Genomic DNA, 16482 nt, shown 5'->3' with positions numbered 1-16482 from the left:
AGCATATTTAGCTGTGGCTATATCACACAAAAGACAAACCAAGAGATTCATTACAGTAGTAGGCTACCAAAATCACCATCTAAATAGAATGAAGTGAGTTTTGATTATGATTTGTTGTTACAATGTAGTAAGTCCTGCAGCCTAGTCTCCCCTTCAGCCTGTGTAAGGATCAGATGTGTTCATTTATTTTTAACATTTTGGTTGTTTGATTTGGTAAAAAAAAAATGTGGTAATTTGGTCGTTATTAAAAAATATTTGTGGGAGCCTGTTTTTGGGGGAGTCTTGTTTCAATTCTGAACAGTGGAATGCGGGATGCACATTCAATTCTGCAATCGCCAATATAACCATAGAAGAAGAAGAAGAGTGACGCAGCTCATCACACTCTCCAACGAGAGAAGAAATGTCGCACCACCCGGAACTGTCCGCGGATTGCTCCAGGCAGGTTGGTTTGTTGTTAACAGGTTCTGTTATGAATTAGCAAGCATTTGTCTTGATAAAACGTTCAGAAAATCGACATGGAATTATGATATATTACATAAAAAAATCGACCCTGGAAATACTAATTCCATTGGCTGGTATTCTGAAGCCGCAGTGGCGTGCAGCTAGCCTCAGCTTCACGAGTGCAGCGCTGTCAAAATCAGCAATTATGATAAATGTATAAATGTTTACAAGGCAATGTTTTCAAGATATGTATTTTGTTTAGGTCACTGCTGTTGCCGTCTGCTAAACTAGAGAATACAGTCAATTGTGTGGCTACAGTGTATGACTAATTGCTGATGACCTCAGCGATGTCTAGCGGTAATTGTGGTATTTCGCACGTCCTTCTACGGTCTTGTGATGCTCTCCAATCCATTTTTTTTGTACCACGAATATTTCTGCTGTGTTGTTTAATCCCGACATTTATGTGGTATTCATACAAATTTTAGTGGCCAAAATGATGTCTGAAGAAAGTGAGCCCATGAGGCACATTGATCTTGGGTCTCCTTGTCTGGAACAACCAGCGGCAGGTCACTGGTTCCCTGGCCCTCCCCCGCCCGTATACTCCTGCACTCTGACTCCTGAGCTGGTGGCCAAGGCCCGGGAGGAGCTACAGGAGAAGCCAGAGTGGAGGCTGAGAGACGCACAGGCCCTGAGGGACATGGTGCTGAAGGAGCAGCCTAACCTCCGGACCAGGCTGGACGATGCCTTTCTCCTGCGCTTCCTACGTGCCAGGTAAAGCATGATGCACTACAGTAACTACCCATAATGCTCTCTGTACAATGATCCAGGAAACTGACCTTAAGCATCTGATCTAGGATCAGGTCCCCCTGTCCATAAAATCATATTATTATGATTTGAATGGCAAAGCTGATCCTATATCAGCACTTATACTCTAAGGCACTTTATGAATAAGGGCCCTGGTGTCATCTTATTGAAGATGTTCTATCTTGAAGCTTACATAATGATGACCTGTCCCGTCTCCTTGTCCATCCAACAGGAAGTTTGACTATGACCGTGCCATGCAGCTGCTCCTCAACTACCACACCAGCCGGCGGGCCTGGCCCGAGGTCTTCCAGGACCTAAAGCCCTCCACGGTCAAACATGTGTTAGACCTGGGCTTCCTGACTGTTCTGCCCCATCCGGACCTTAATGGATGCTACATCCTCTGTCTCAGACCTGGTCAGTGTGTTAGCTCACACTATCTACTGTTCTTTTATGTCCTAGAAGGGTTTTATGTCCTTGAAGCGCTCTAACTCATTTTTTGATCTTTATTTGGAAATACTTTATATGAACACTGTCTTCATAGAATAATAAAATAATACTTTATATGAACACCCTCTTCATATAATAGAATACTTTATTAATTCATACAAGACGGAAATTGGTTGTCTGCTTTACCCAAACCGGCATTATAAGTGCATTTACTTACTATCCCTTATGACCTATGTATAATGCATGACATAGGTGTTAATAGCTGCCCATAAACATCTATAATTTTTTAAATCTTGAAAACATGTCCGATAATAGCCTTGCTAAAACGGTTTCTGATTGTCCTATGCTTGGCCTTTTTCAGAGTTACTAAATATACGTTATTTTACAACAGGAAAATGGAAAGCAAATGACTATCCATTTGAGGACAACATCCGGGCCATTTATCTGACTCTGGAGAAGCTGATTCAGCCAGAGGAGACTCAGGTGAATGGGATCGTCATCTTAGCAGACTACACTGGGGTAGGCTTGTCCCAGGCATCCAATCCGGGCCCGTTCCTGGCCAAGAAGGTTGTCAGCATCCTTCAGGTAAGCCATCAAAGACCTTGTTATTGTTCTGTTATTTAAGTTTTGAGATTGTCACCCATGACAGCATGATCAAAATACACTGAGGTCTATCTAGAATATATCTTCCATCTTATCAAATATGTTTTGTTGAAAACATAACACCCTCGAGATATGGCTTGTGTCTTCTGTCAATAACAGACATTTTAATGTTGGATTTCAGGATAGCTTCCCAATAAGAATTAAGGCTGTTAACATCATAAATGAGCCCCGGATTTTCAAAGGGATCTTTGCAATAATTAAGCCTTTCCTGAAGGAGAAGATGGCAGAGAGGGTGAGTTTCATTTCTTTGTATTTTACATAATATGGAGTCTTTCTACATATCCTCCTTTTTCTGTACATGGTAACCTGTTAATTTGATCACTGCATTCAGATTACATTTATCTCGTATAACAGTTGTGATATGATTTCAGTGATTTCCAAAGTGTTTTAAAGCCATTATGAATAAACCTAATCAAATGAACATGTGGCAGAAGCCCTCTTGAAGTACTGTAGGATCCTTTGTGATTGTGTGACATCAGCCTAACATAATTCCCTTATTTTTTCATACAGTACGTTCTCCACGGGTCAGACCTGCGCTCTCTGCACCGCAAAATTCCTCAATCCGTCCTGCCAGAGGAGTATGGTGGAGTGGCCAGACACCTTGACATGTCAGCCTGGTCAAAGACATTACTGGACTCTGAGGAGGAGTTTATAGTGGAGTTCTGCCAGCCAGATCCTCTAGAGGGCGTAGTCCTCCCAGACTCCATGCTGTTTGAAGGGGAGCAGCCTGGTGGTGGTGCCAGGGATGATGACACCTTCAGAGGGCTACGCTCTCAGCTCTACTACTGTTACTGATAATGACCACCACCACCTCTCGCTACTATGAGGACACTAGCCTGGTCCCAGATGTGTTTGTGCTGTCTTGCCAACTCCTATGGTCATTGATGTGACATTGACCATAGTTGGTTAAACAGAACTAGATCTGCGACCAGACTGAGGACACCACTGTTGATTTTTTCCACTAATTGTTCTTTTGACCAATCACATCAGATATTTTTTAGATCTGATTGTTTTTCACTAATTAGTCTTTTGACCAATCAGAATAAGGCTGCCTGTATAAATGCAGCAAAAGTTATTTAGTAGAAATCACTACAGGAAGAGATGTCTGGGCCCATATTCAAAAAGTGTCTCAAGAGTAGGAGTGCTGATACAGGATCCGTTTTTACCTTTGAGATCAAAATGATTATGGGGCCTACTACACTCCACATTGGCCAAGCATAAGGCAACTTTAGGTTCTGGTAAGGAAGCTTTACAGGAGCTGCTAATGCATGTTTACTTATTTAGTAGTTTGTGCCTCAGTTTTAAAATGGCTCTGATTTCCATTGTAAGATTTATTTCCCATAGAGGAAGACGTTCGACTGTGCCCATTTGAAATGCCACTCACTTCCACTTTCTCCTTAATTTCTCAGAATACATGTACTGAGGCTCTTCATCGGCAGGCATGGTGATATTCAAACACCATGTGGTTACAGAATACAAGTACCGAGGCTCTTCATCGGCATGGTGATATTCAAACACCATGTAGTTACAGAATACATGTACTGAGGCTCTTCATCGGCATGGTGATATTCAAACACCATGTAGTTACAGAATACACGTACCGAGGCTCTTCATCAGCAAGGTGATATTCAAACACCATGTAGTTACAGGACACATACTTTGCCTTAATCTATTTTTGATAATGATAGATATGCAAGGGGTTATGAATGCGGTTTAATTTGTATGTAATCATACAAGTATGCCACTTTTATCCAAAGCAACGTACAGTGCAGTGAGTGGATAGCGTACAATTGTAGCATGTGTATGTAATTCCAGCAGGAATTGAAACCCATGAACTTGCCTTTGCTGGCGCCATGCTCTTCCTGAACCACTCAAGACCTGTAATGTCTGAGTTACTGAGCGCCAAAGCCTAAAGTGTACCTACATGGCAGTGTACCTACATTACCATTCAAAAGTTTGAGGTCACTTTGAAATGTCCTTGTTTTTGAAAGAAACACTTTTTCCATTAAAATAATATCAAATTGATCAGAAATACAGTGTAGACGTTAGTGTTGTAAATTACTATTGTAGCTGGAAACGGTTGATTTAAAAAAAAAATTAAAAAAGAAGAAAAAAAAAGGAATATCTACATAGGTGTACAGAGGCCCATTATCAGCAACCATCACTCCTGTGTTCCAATGGCATGTTGTGTTAGCTAATCCAAGTGTATCATTTTAAAAGGCTAATTGATCTTTAGAAAACCCTTTTGCAATTATGTTAGCACAGCTGAAATCTGTTCTGATTAAGGAAGCAATAAAACTGGCCTTTAGACTGGTTGAGTATCTGGAGCATCAGCATTTGTGGGTTCAATTACAGGCTCAAAATGGCCAGTAACAAATAACTTTATTCTGAAACTCGTCAGTCTATTCTTGTTCTGAGAAATGAAGGCTATTCCATGCGAGAAATTGTCAAGGAACTGAAGATCTCGTACAACGCGGTGTACTACTCACAGAACAGCGCAAACTGACTCTAACCAGAATAGAAAGAGTGGGAGGCCCCGGTGCACAACTGAGCAAGAGGACAAGTACATTAGTGTCTAGTTTGAGAAAGTTCATTAAATATTATCCGTAAAACACCAGTCTCAACATCAACAGTGAAGAGGCGACTCTAGGATGCTGGCCTTCAGGGCAGAGTTTCTCTGTCCAGTGTGTGTGTTCTTTTTCCCCATCTTTTTTTTGGCCAGTCTGAGATTTGGCTTTTTCTTTGCAACTCTGCCTAGAAGGCCAGCATCCTTGAGTTGCCTCTTCACTGTTGATGTTGAGACTGGTGTTTTGCGGGTACTATTTAATGAAGCTGCCAGTTGAGGACTTGTGAGTTGTCTGTTTCTCAAACTAGACACTATTGTACTTGTCCTCTTGCTCAGTTGTGCACCGGGGCCTCCCACTCCTCTTTCTATTCTGGTTAGACAGTTTGTGCTGTTCTGTGAGTAGTACACAGCGTTGTTTGAGATCTTTAGTTTCTGGGCAATTTCTTGCATGGAATAGCCTTCATTTCTCAGAACAAGAATAGACTGACGAGTTTCAGAAGAAAGTTCTTTGTTACTGGCCATTTTGAGCCTGTAATTGAACCCAAATATGCTGATGCTCCAGATACTCAACTAGTCTAAAGGCAGCCAGTTTTATTGCTTCTTTAATCAGAACAGTTTTCAGCTGTGCTAACATAATTGAAAAATGGTTTTCTAATTATAAATTAGCTTTTAAATATGATAAACTTGGATTAGCTAACACAACGTGTCATTGGAACACAGGAGTGATGGTTGCTGATAATGGGCCTCTGTACATCTATGAAGATATTCCATTGAAAGTCAGCCATTTCCAGCTACAATAGTAATTTACAACAATAACAATGTCTACACTGTATTTCTGATCAACTTGATGTTATTTTAATTGACAAAAAAACGTGCTTTTCAAAAACGAGGACATTTCTAAGTGACCTCAAACTTTTGAATGGTAGTGTACCTAAATGACAGTGTGACACCAAAGCAATATTGATGCACATTTGTTCAGGACTAGTTAAATTAGTATTAATATGATCAGTTGTCACTCATGCTGATTTGATTTCCACCACTAGCATTGTAAATTGTGGATAGTTGTATGATATAAAAGTACTAACTACAGTATTACATTAAAGTTAACATAGCTCAAATTACATGGACATTTTTGACATTTAATAGCTAGTATGTAGATGAAATGGCCATGTTTATGCACTGTTCTAGACAAGTTTGAATCCACAGACTATTTTGATATGTAACGTTACAGATAGATACAGCTACTTTGTGTTTTCTTTGCATTAACAACACTTAGGGCAGGTTTCCTGGACACAGATTAACCCTAGTCCTAGACTAAAAAGCATGTTCAAGGGAAATTCGCCATTGAAATTGCCTATGCTGTGATCTGGAAACTGGTCCATAAGGTTTTGTTTTACCAGTTACAATCTCAACCCAGGGTACAGAAGCCAGCTATGGGGATACCCACCCAGCAACACTGGAGCTATGTCATTGTGCCAAATATTTTATTATTACCATGGACCATTTAGAGGTTAGGTTATATTGTGCAGATGAACTTACTCAATAGACAAAGAGTATACCAAACATTAGGAACACCTTCCTAATATTGAGTTCCTTTAACCTGTCTCCTTCCCTTCATCTACACTGATTGAAGTGGATTTAACAAGTGACATCAATAAGGGATCATAGCTTTCACCTGGTCATTCAATGTCATGGAAACAGGTGTTCATAATGTGTTGTATACTCATGAGTTTATATTTTCTTCATTTTATGAAAGGCCAAATTGTTTAAAAAATATATATTTTGTCATTAAGTTACATTCCACAATGTTATATTGTAATTAGCTAATCCATTTATTTCTCTAAGATGTCTAAGCATGTCTGCAGTCTCTTCATATTTTAGAGTAGGCCTCCATTGATCAATAGCAATAGATGAATAAACACATTTCAAATTCAGATGTTTGTTTTGCAAAACCCTAGGCCTACATGTCCAGTACAGAGGATGGTTTCATTGGGTAGAATAGAACACAACACAATCTATTTTAGTCAATTCCCAGATTGCCCAGTTGGCTGTCGTTTAGGCTTTATGCGACTTGAGAATTAGGCCTAGTCGAAAGCTTAATTTTGTCACATTCTATTCGTTTTCATATTTGAAGTTGTGAAGAGTTTCAGCGTGAGTGAAATGTGAGCCTGGATCACAAGACGATGTCTGATTGGCTGTGGAATGGCTAACTCCATTTTGGAAACAGCTGTTTGAAGACCTAACCTTCCCTCATTGTTTCGGGAGGTTGCCAGAGAAACATTCCCGCTTTATGAGACTTCATCGCTGTAAGATTTACATTACGTGTTGCAGAAGGGCCCGGAAACTGAATTGGTGTTTGATCCGATTGTATCAAGTGGATAATTAAGGCTACCGAATCAAGGTTAGTCATGTCTTTTTGTTACACTATAACAATGTTTATGTGAAAATGACTGTTGCCGCGCAACCTCGGCGGATGCACATTTGGTTACGAGGAATTTGTTCTGATTTTGATGCAGGTCGTGTGTTCGTCAAACTTGCCTACATTAGGCACTTGAGGGACGTTTTATTTTGTTATTTACTCAGTGGAATGCCTATCTATACTTGAACAATGTAGGTGGTCTCGTCTGGTGGAATATAGGCTACTGCCTATCCTCTATTCTGGGCGATTTGAATGTGAAATTGGGACAAATTGGACTGCTCCAATATTTTAACACCATCTTCCACGTTTTATTCAACCTTTTCAGTTTTGCGTATCAACAGATAGCCCTAGACAAGTTCAGCTAATTATCTCACTTAGCAGAACAAATAAACTGATCTTGTGAAATAACCAAATACACTAATTTAAAAAAAAAAACACATTTTCTTATGCCTTTTACAATGGTCTTGACAGAGGGATTTCAACAAATACCATTTAACTTAATTGTTGAAGGTCAGTAAGGATAGCTGTAGTCTGTAGGATAGGTGTAGGCTAGAGGCTAGGTGTAGGCTATAGCTGTTGTTCCTCAACTTTTAATAGTCCTGTACCCCCTTCACACATTCAACCTTCAGCCGCGTACCAACTCACCAGGGTCAGCGCACTCTCAAATGTTGTTTATTGCCATCATTTTAAGCCTGCCACACACACTATACATTTATTAAACATAAGAATGAGTGTGAGTTTGTGTCATAACCCGGCTCATGGGAAGTGACAGAGATCTTAGAGGACCAGGGCACAAATAATAATAAATCAATTTTGCTCTTTATTTTACCATCTTACATGTAAAACCTTATTTGTTCATTGAAAATTGTGAATAACTCACCAGAGGTGAATGGAGGTGAATGGTGTGCTTGAAAGGTTGCACATAACTCAGCAATGTTGGGCTGTATTGGAGAGAGTATTGACACGTTTTTGGGCATATCCACACAGTCTGTGCCTGTATTTAGTTTTCATGCTAGTAAGGGCTGAGAATCCACTCTCACACAGGTATGTGGTTGCAAAGGGCATCAGTGTCTTACCAGTGCAATTTGCCAATGCAGGAGACACTGAGCGCAGGCCAATCCAGAAATCTGGCAGTGGCTTCTGATTAAATAAAATTTTCACAGAACCGCTTGTTGCAATTTAGATGAGGCTCTCTTGTTCAGATATCGGTAAGTGGACTGGAGGCAGGGCATGAAAGGGATAACGAATCCAGTTTGTTCCGTCCGTTTCGGGAAAGTACCTGCGAAATTGTGCACCTATCTCACTCCGGTGCTTCGCTCTATCACATTTGACATTGTCGTAAGTTTGAGATCATTTGCACACAAAAAATCATAGAATGATGGAAAGACCTGTGTGTTGTCCTTGTTAATGCAGACAGAAAAGATCTCCAACTTCTTAATCATAGCCTCAAGTCTGTCCTGCACATTGAATATAGTTATGGAGAGTCCATGTAATCCTAGATAGAGATCATTAAGGTGAGAAAAAACATAATCCAGATAGGGCCAGTCGTGTGAGAAACTCGTCATCATGCAAGCGGTCAGACAAGTGAAAATTATGGTCGGTAAAGAACTTTAGGCTCGTCTCTCAATTTAAAAAAAACGTGTCAATACTTTCCCCCTTGATAACTAGCGTCACAGCGTTACATGGTCGCTGCCCATGTCATTGCATAATGCAGAAGTTACACGAGTTCAGGGGCCTTGCTTTAACAAAGTTAACCATTTTCACTGTAGTATCCAAAACATATTTCAAGCTGTCAGGCATTCGCTTGGCAGCAAGAGCCTCTTGGTGGATGCTGCAGTGTACCCAAATGGCATCAGGAGCAACTGCTTGCAGGCGTATTACCACTCCACTATGTTTCCCTGCCATGGCTTTTGCGCCATCATTTCAGATACCATCACATCTTAACCACCAAAGTCCTTTTGACATCACAAAGCTGTCCGTCCAGTACTTTCTCCTCTCCTGTTGTCCTGGATTCCAGTGGTTTGCAGAAGAGGATGTCTTCCTTAATTGACCCCCCATAAACGTAACAGACATATACTAGGAGCCTTGCCAGGCCCGCCACGTCTGTTGACTCATCCAGCTGTAATGCATAGAATTCACTGGCTTGTATGCGAAGCAGTAATTGTTTCAAAACATCTCCTGCCATGTCACTGATGTGTCGTGGGACAGTGTTGTTTGAGGAAGGCATTGTCTGTATAGTTTTTTGTCCGTTTCCCCCAGCATGGTCCCAACCATATCTGCGGCAGCAGGAAGAATTAAGTCCTCCACAATAGTATGGGGCTTGCCTGTCTAGCCACTAGGTAGCGCACCATATACGACACTTCTAGCCCCTTCTTAATGGTGTCTGTTGCTTTTGTCTTACTACTCGAAAGTCGTCTTTATTCTTGTTCAAAAAACTCCCGTGGCTTATCTTTCAAATTGTCATGTTTCGTTTCTAAATGTCTGGGCAAGAGTGACGGTTTCCCGTGGAGAGTAATGGTTAATGTGATTGGATGTTACTTATTTGACTAGGCTACCTGTATTTGACGTTATTTCGCTGAACACTAGATGGCTTAATTACATTTTTGCCAGTGAAACGAGGCTACTCGGGGAGGAAAAAAAACAACCAAATGTATAGCCCCATTGGAAAATATATATTTTTAAATATGAATCATTTTTATTTGGCGTACCCCCAACGACATTGCATTTACCCTACTTGTACCTCAGTTTGGGAATACCTGCTTTAGTGCAAACTAACTTAACAGAAAATTTAAGTTCAGGTAGTCATCGGTTCGGTTTATAGTGTATACACCCCTCGACATGTTTCTGATGGTCCTGTAGGGATACTATGTGTATTTTCAGGGTTTTGTTCAAGACAGGCAGCACAAACACCTGACAAACAATACCATTAGCTGAATCAGTTGATATGAGCTTGCACATAAGCCTGCACACACCTGTAGGACCAGGGTCGAAAAACACTTAACATTTTTTTTATCGTACAGATAGTTATTTAAAGGTGCACTATGCAGAAATCGCTCTGCCATTTCCTGGCTGCTAAAATTCTAATAGTGCAGCTAATTTCAGTAGAGAAGTAGAGAATCATTGTACCATCTAAACCGCTGTGAATTGTATTTTCAATAACCAAAAATGTATTTTCAGCTGTTTGAAGCTGGTGTACAACACTGAAACTAAAAGATGGGGGAAAAAATACCAAAAAAGTTACATATTGCAGCTTCATGGATCAACAATAATGAGGTCATGTACTGTATATCTGCAGTGCAGCAGTGGCACTACCAGCATCACTCTCCTCTTCCTCCAACTTTCCCTTTAGCTAATGGATGTCTGCTGTTGTGTTGATAGTGGCCAATAACATTATTAGCAATGGAAAAATTAAGATTGAATACAGTACTCTGGACGAGTGTGAAATGTATGTTTTGTTGGGTTGGGGATAAGGGTCAGTTGTAAGGGTTGGTTGTGTATGGTTGTTTTATCATCTTGTAGTTATTACTTGCTTCCTTCAGGAAGTACATTTTTTGTGTCTGGTCCCAGATCTGGTTGGGCTATCTTGCCAACTCCTACTGATGTGTTGTGCTACTGACTCTAGAGCTGTCATACTATTAAATTTGTCTTTTAGTAGATGCGCTTATCCAGAGCATCTTACAGGAGCAATTAGGGTTAAGTGCCTTGCTCAAGGGCACATCAACAGATTTCTCACCTAGTCGGCATGGGGATTCAAACCAGCAACCATTGGCCAGCTACCTGCCACCAATTAAGAGTGTTCAGTAGGGATGCATGATATATCGGTGAGCATATCAGAATCGGCCAATATTAGCTAAAAATGCCAACATCGGCATCGGCCCGATATCTAGCTTAACGCCGATATGCAAAACCGATGTCAAAGCTGACGTGCATACCTAATAACGTAGGTAGATGACGTAATGACGCCACGAAAACACAGCGCTACACAGAACAAAAACAGAAAAATACTAAGCGCACACTTCCAACAACTAGTTAAAGTCGAGCAGTCATTTGAAAGTAAGAACATTTCAGCGATACAACTCAAAGGCAAAACCTGTTGATGCCAAGATAATGGAATTTATTGACCTTGACAATCAACCGTCCTCTGTTGTGGATGACGTTGGCTTTCGCCGGCTGGTCAAGCCCCAGTACACATTATTTTTCAGATGTTGCCCTACTGGAGTTACAGTATTGTTGAAACGTACATATGAGCGTCACTGCTATTAGCTTCACAACTGACATTTGGACCAGCGATGTCAGCCCCATGAGCATGCTGAGTCTGACCGCACAGTGGGTCGATTTTTATTTGATTTAACCCTTATTTAACCAGGTAGGCAAGGATTTCATATGGAGGGAAGCCGTATTGCATGCTCAAGAATGTGCTCGTTCTCATACCGCTGCTGAACGTTAACTTGGCAACATGAAAACACTCTTAGCGCCATTCGAAAAACTTGCGAAATAAGCTTATCAACTGCGTCTGCAGCGGGCGTGATACCCTCTGTCATGGCATTGAAACGGCTGCTCAACAAAACTGCCAATACAGACCGTGGGGTTAAATTTACAAAAGTACTTGAGGCTGTGAACAAGCGATTTGTGGCATTCTCTCTGTCTCTTTAGTGTCGCCACCATGCTCGGTGCTAGGTACAAGGACCGCTACTTTTACGCAGACAAGAAACAGGGTTTACATGAAATGTTACATACACAGCTGGACACGGCAGGGTAGCCTAGTGGTTAGAGCGTTGGACTAGTAACTGGAAGGTTGCAAGTTCAAACCCCCGAGCTGACAAGGTACAAATCTGTCGTTCTGCCCCTGAACAGGCAGTTAACCTACTGTTCCTAAGCTGTCATTGAAAATAAGAATTTGTTTTTAACTGACTTGCCTAGTTAAAGGTAAAATAAAAAAAATACACAGCTGGACAAGATGGAAACGGACACAGTGACGGTGTGCACCGAGGAAGAGAGGCCATGGACAGACAGCTGAAACTTCACTGCTCGACATGTATAAGGAAATCCTGGTTGAGAATTAAATGACTGAACAAAGTAACAATGTAACAGCACAGCAATTAAGTGAAAAAGGTTTTGATGATGTTTTACTGGTAATGGGGACATGTAAATGCCATCAACATAATGTGTGTGTGTGTGACTTATTTATCTAGGCAAGTAATTTAAGAACAACTTCTTATTTACAATGACTGCCAGACCCGGACGGTGCTGGACCAATTGTGCACTGCCCTATGGGACTCCCAATCACGGCCGGATGTGAGACAGCCTGGATTCAAACCAGGGACTGTAGTGACGCCTCTTGCACTGAGATGCAGTGCCTTAGACCGCTGTGTGTGTGTGTTAACTATTTAACTGTACTAGAATACTTAAAAGGCCTCTAAAATTTTGAATATTGGATATCGGTATCGGCCAAAAATGTCACATCAGTGCATCCCTAGTATTCAGGACTATCTTTCTTACACAATACAAAATATGTTACTGGACGGAGAGAAGCGATCCAGAACTATAAGCATAGTGCCCACAGACTTCAGTCTAAAATGTGTAAAGCATTTGGTTGCTCTATATCAAATCAAATTTATTTATATAGCCATTCGTACATCAGCTGATATCTCAAAGTGCTGTACAGAAACCCAGCCTAAAACCCCAAACAGCAAGCAATGCAGGTGTAGAAGCACGGTGGCTAGGAAAAACTCCCTAAAAAGGCCAAAACCTAGGAAGAAACCTAGAGGAACCAGGCTATGTGGGGTGGCCAGTCCTCTTCTGGCTGTGCTGGGTGGAGATTATAACAGAACATGGCCAAGATGTTCAAATGTTCATAAATGACCAGCATGGTCCAATAATAATAAGGCAGTTGAAACAGTTGAAACTGGAGCAGCAGCACGGCCAGGTGGACTGGGGACAGCAAGGAGTCATCATGTCAGGTAGTCCTGAGGCATGGTCCTAGGGCTCAGGTCCTCCGAGAGAGAAAAACAGAATTAGAGAGAGCAAACTTAAAGTCGCACAGGACACCGGATAGGACAGGAGAAGTACTCCAGATATAACAAACTGACCCTAGCCCCCCGACAAACTACTGCAGCATAAATACTGGAGGCTGGAGGCAATCTCCAATCTATAGAAATATCCAGCATGTGTGTACATTCATAACTATTAATGGGCATTATATTTTAGTCTTCTACTCCCTCTCTAATTATGGGAGATGTGTTTACACATTTGCAGGCTGTGTTTTGTCAGTAGTGACCTACTCAGTACTCCACTGACCTAACCATGTTCCATGCTCTGTAGTTAGACTAGGCTATAGGACATTTGATTTTTAGCTCCATCATTGGCTGGGAAAGAGTTAAGTACCACAACCACCCTTTCTTTCTTGTGACCAAGTGACTGTCAGGAAGAAAAGTAGTACTTATGCACAATTATATTATAGACACGCAGGCATACACACTCATCTATAGACCATAGATTTTTTTATTCGTTTTGATCCGAATTAACTCCTTGTCTTTAATTTGTCGTGCGCCATATGATTTTCATATTACCCTTCACTTTGAATGAGGGATAAGTGGGTATGATTGAGTCCCTCTTAGAATAACGTTAATATCCCAATAACGTGTGGGTAACCAACTAGCAATGCAGATTTAATTGCTCCATAATTTAAATTTACTACATTCAGGGTTGGGGAGTAACTGTCACGGTCGTTTGTAGAATTAACGGACCAAGGCGCAGCGTACGTTGAGTTCCACACAATTTATTAAAGAAGTGAAACTTTAGCAAAGACAAAACAATAAACCAACAACGAATAAACCGTGACCACAACACTAACTCAAAACATACACTCCCATAACCCACAGATAGAAAAATGCTACTTAAGTATGATCCCCAATTAAAGACAACGATAGCCAGCTGCCTCTAATTGGGAATCATACCGAAACCAACATAGAAAAAACAACCTAGAACCCCACATAGAAAATAAAAACTAGACTAACCTCCCCAGTCACGCCCTGACCTATTCCACCATAGAAAATAAAGGCTCTCTATGGTCAGGACGTGACAGTAACAAGTGCATGTAATCAGTTACATAAAATCCGATTACAAAAAACAAACTAATCAGTTACGTTTAGGTTTGGAAACGATCTGTTAAATTTCCGTACATTTTCCATGGGAAGTTAAGACCGGGTATTTTGGGAATATCGCTTAAATTCATCAAAAAAAGTTAGCTTATAACGGTGAACCTTTGTGGGATACACAAGGCAATTCTAGGTCTGGTGGCATATTTAGGTTAAACTATCCCCAATGGAATTGTAACCCTCTGCATGCATAGTGCATTCTTCCATCACATGTACAGTGCACTCTTCCATTACATGTACAGCTGATTCTCAAGATCTTGCACACTAATGAGATGCTGTTGATCCCACACAACTACACTGTCTGAGCCAAGGACTACATGCTTTCTGGTAAGTTTTGATGATAATACTGGGTGGCGTGAATACATTTTATATGGCATACATGCAATTTTTTTTATTTTTTTTAAACTAGTAAATAGTAGCCTACAGAAAAGTGTGTTTTATGTCATTTCTAACTTTAGCTTGCTTGAGCCTGCTATCTGAGGAGTGTTAATTCACCTGTTTTCTAACATGTTTCATTTTTAAAACATTTATCTTACAAAGGAGTTGTTTAATCTAAGTTCTTAACTATTTATCTGTACATGAAATTGTATTCGTTTTTTAAATTCATTTTTTTCTAACCTTTACAGGGAAATGCCACGGGCACTTTCTGATGTGTGGAGACATTTCATTGCAGCTAATGTAGAAAGAAAAGCTGTGTGCATTTGCAAATACTGTGTCAAAAAAAAAAAAGACGAATGATGAATTGGACACCTTATCGATAGTAACAGCTCATGGTCCTCCTGGAATCAGAAGTGTTTTTGACTCAAAGGAGGACCGTAGTCAGATGTGCTGATGAATGTCTTGATCGAGCTGTGTCTGCAACTGGTTCACCTCTCATGCTCACAGGCAATGTGTATTGGAAGACATTTCTAAATGTTCTTTGACCAGCATACACCCCTCCAACCAGACATGCTTTATCTACTAATTTGCTGGATGCAGAGTTCAACAGAGTTAAAGTCGACTCCATCCATCTTCCCATCAATTTTAACCATCTTCCCTGTCCCTGCTGAAGAAAAGCAAGCCCAAACCATGATGCTGCCACCACCATGTTTGACAGTGGGGATGGTGTGTTCAGTGTGATGAGCTGTGTTGCTTTTACGCCAAACATAACGTTTTGCATTGTTGCCAAAAAGTTCAATTTTGGTTTCATCTGACCAGAGCACCTTCTTCCACATGTTTGGTGTGTCTCCCAGGTGGCTTGTGGCAAACTTTAAACAACACTTTTTATGGATATCTTTAAGAAATGGCTTTCTTCTTGCCACTCTTCCATAAAGGCCAGATTTGTGCAATATACGACTGATTGTTGTCCTATGGACAGAGTCTCCCACCTCAGCTGTAGATCTCTGCAGTTCATCCAGAGTGATCATGGGCCTCTTGGCTGCATCTCTGATCAGTCTTCTCCTTGTATGAGCTGAAAGTTTAGAGGGACGGCCAGGTCTTGGTAGATTTGCAGTGGTCTGATACTCCTTCCATTTCAATATTATCGCTTGCACAGTGCTCCTTGGGATGTTTAAAGCTTGGGAAATCTTTTTGTATCCAAATCCGGCTTTAAACTTCTTCACAACAGTATCTCGGACCTGCCTGGTGTGTTCCTTGTTCTTCATGATGCTCTCTGCGCTTTTAACGGACCTCTGAGACTATCACAGTGCAGGAGCATTTATACGGAGACTTGATTACACACAGGTGGATTGTATTTATCATCATTAGTCATTTAGGTCAACATTGGATCATTCAGAGATCCTCACTGAACTTCTGGAGAGAGTTTGCTGCACTGAAAGTAAAGGGGCTGAATAATTTTTCAGTTTTTGATTTGTTAAAAAAGTTTGAAATATCCAATAAATGTCGTTCCACTTCATGATTGTGTCCCACTTGTTGTTGATTCTTCACAAAAAAATACAGTTTTATATCTTTATGTTTGAATCCTGAAATGTGGCAAAAGGTCGCAA

The 16482-nt window shown here is 40.8% G+C and overlaps 2 protein-coding genes across 7 annotated transcripts in view; both read left to right on the top strand.

Moving 5' to 3' along the window:
- The first annotated feature begins 354 nt into the window (after nt 1-354).
- LOC139416784 (alpha-tocopherol transfer protein-like) lies at nt 355-6855 on the top strand. Of its 5 annotated transcripts, none has more exons than XM_071165849.1 (7): nt 376-442; nt 704-798; nt 927-1212; nt 1478-1659; nt 2084-2277; nt 2477-2587; nt 2866-4473. In XM_071165849.1, the coding sequence occupies exons 2-7, from the start codon at nt 777-779 to the stop codon at nt 3148-3150; spliced, it is 1080 nt and encodes a 359-aa protein (XP_071021950.1). In that variant the 5' UTR covers nt 376-442; nt 704-776; the 3' UTR covers nt 3151-4473. The 5 variants fall into 5 exon arrangements, 3 of the variants coding, with proteins under 3 accessions (XP_071021952.1, XP_071021950.1, XP_071021953.1); XR_011635129.1 differs by lacking the exon at nt 704-798 and adding an exon at nt 5812-6855 and having other exon boundaries at nt 382-438; nt 2866-4016; XR_011635128.1 differs by lacking the exon at nt 704-798 and adding an exon at nt 5812-6854 and having other exon boundaries at nt 394-442; nt 2866-4016.
- A 292-nt stretch (nt 6856-7147) lies between these two features.
- Nucleotides 7148-16482, top strand: part of LOC139416811 (cAMP-dependent protein kinase inhibitor gamma-like) — a 36771-nt gene continuing 27436 nt past the window's right edge. For both annotated transcript variants that reach the window (XM_071165890.1, XM_071165892.1), the window contains exon 1: nt 7148-7322. The gene's annotated coding sequence lies outside the window, so the exon portion shown is untranslated. The remainder of the gene's footprint in view (nt 7323-16482) is intronic.

Source organism: Oncorhynchus clarkii, chromosome 9 (assembly GCF_045791955.1).
Source record: "Oncorhynchus clarkii lewisi isolate Uvic-CL-2024 chromosome 9, UVic_Ocla_1.0, whole genome shotgun sequence".
In the NCBI taxonomy this organism is placed as follows: Eukaryota; Metazoa; Chordata; class Actinopteri; order Salmoniformes; family Salmonidae; genus Oncorhynchus; species Oncorhynchus clarkii.
This window is presented reverse-complemented; position numbering and strand designations above follow the sequence as displayed.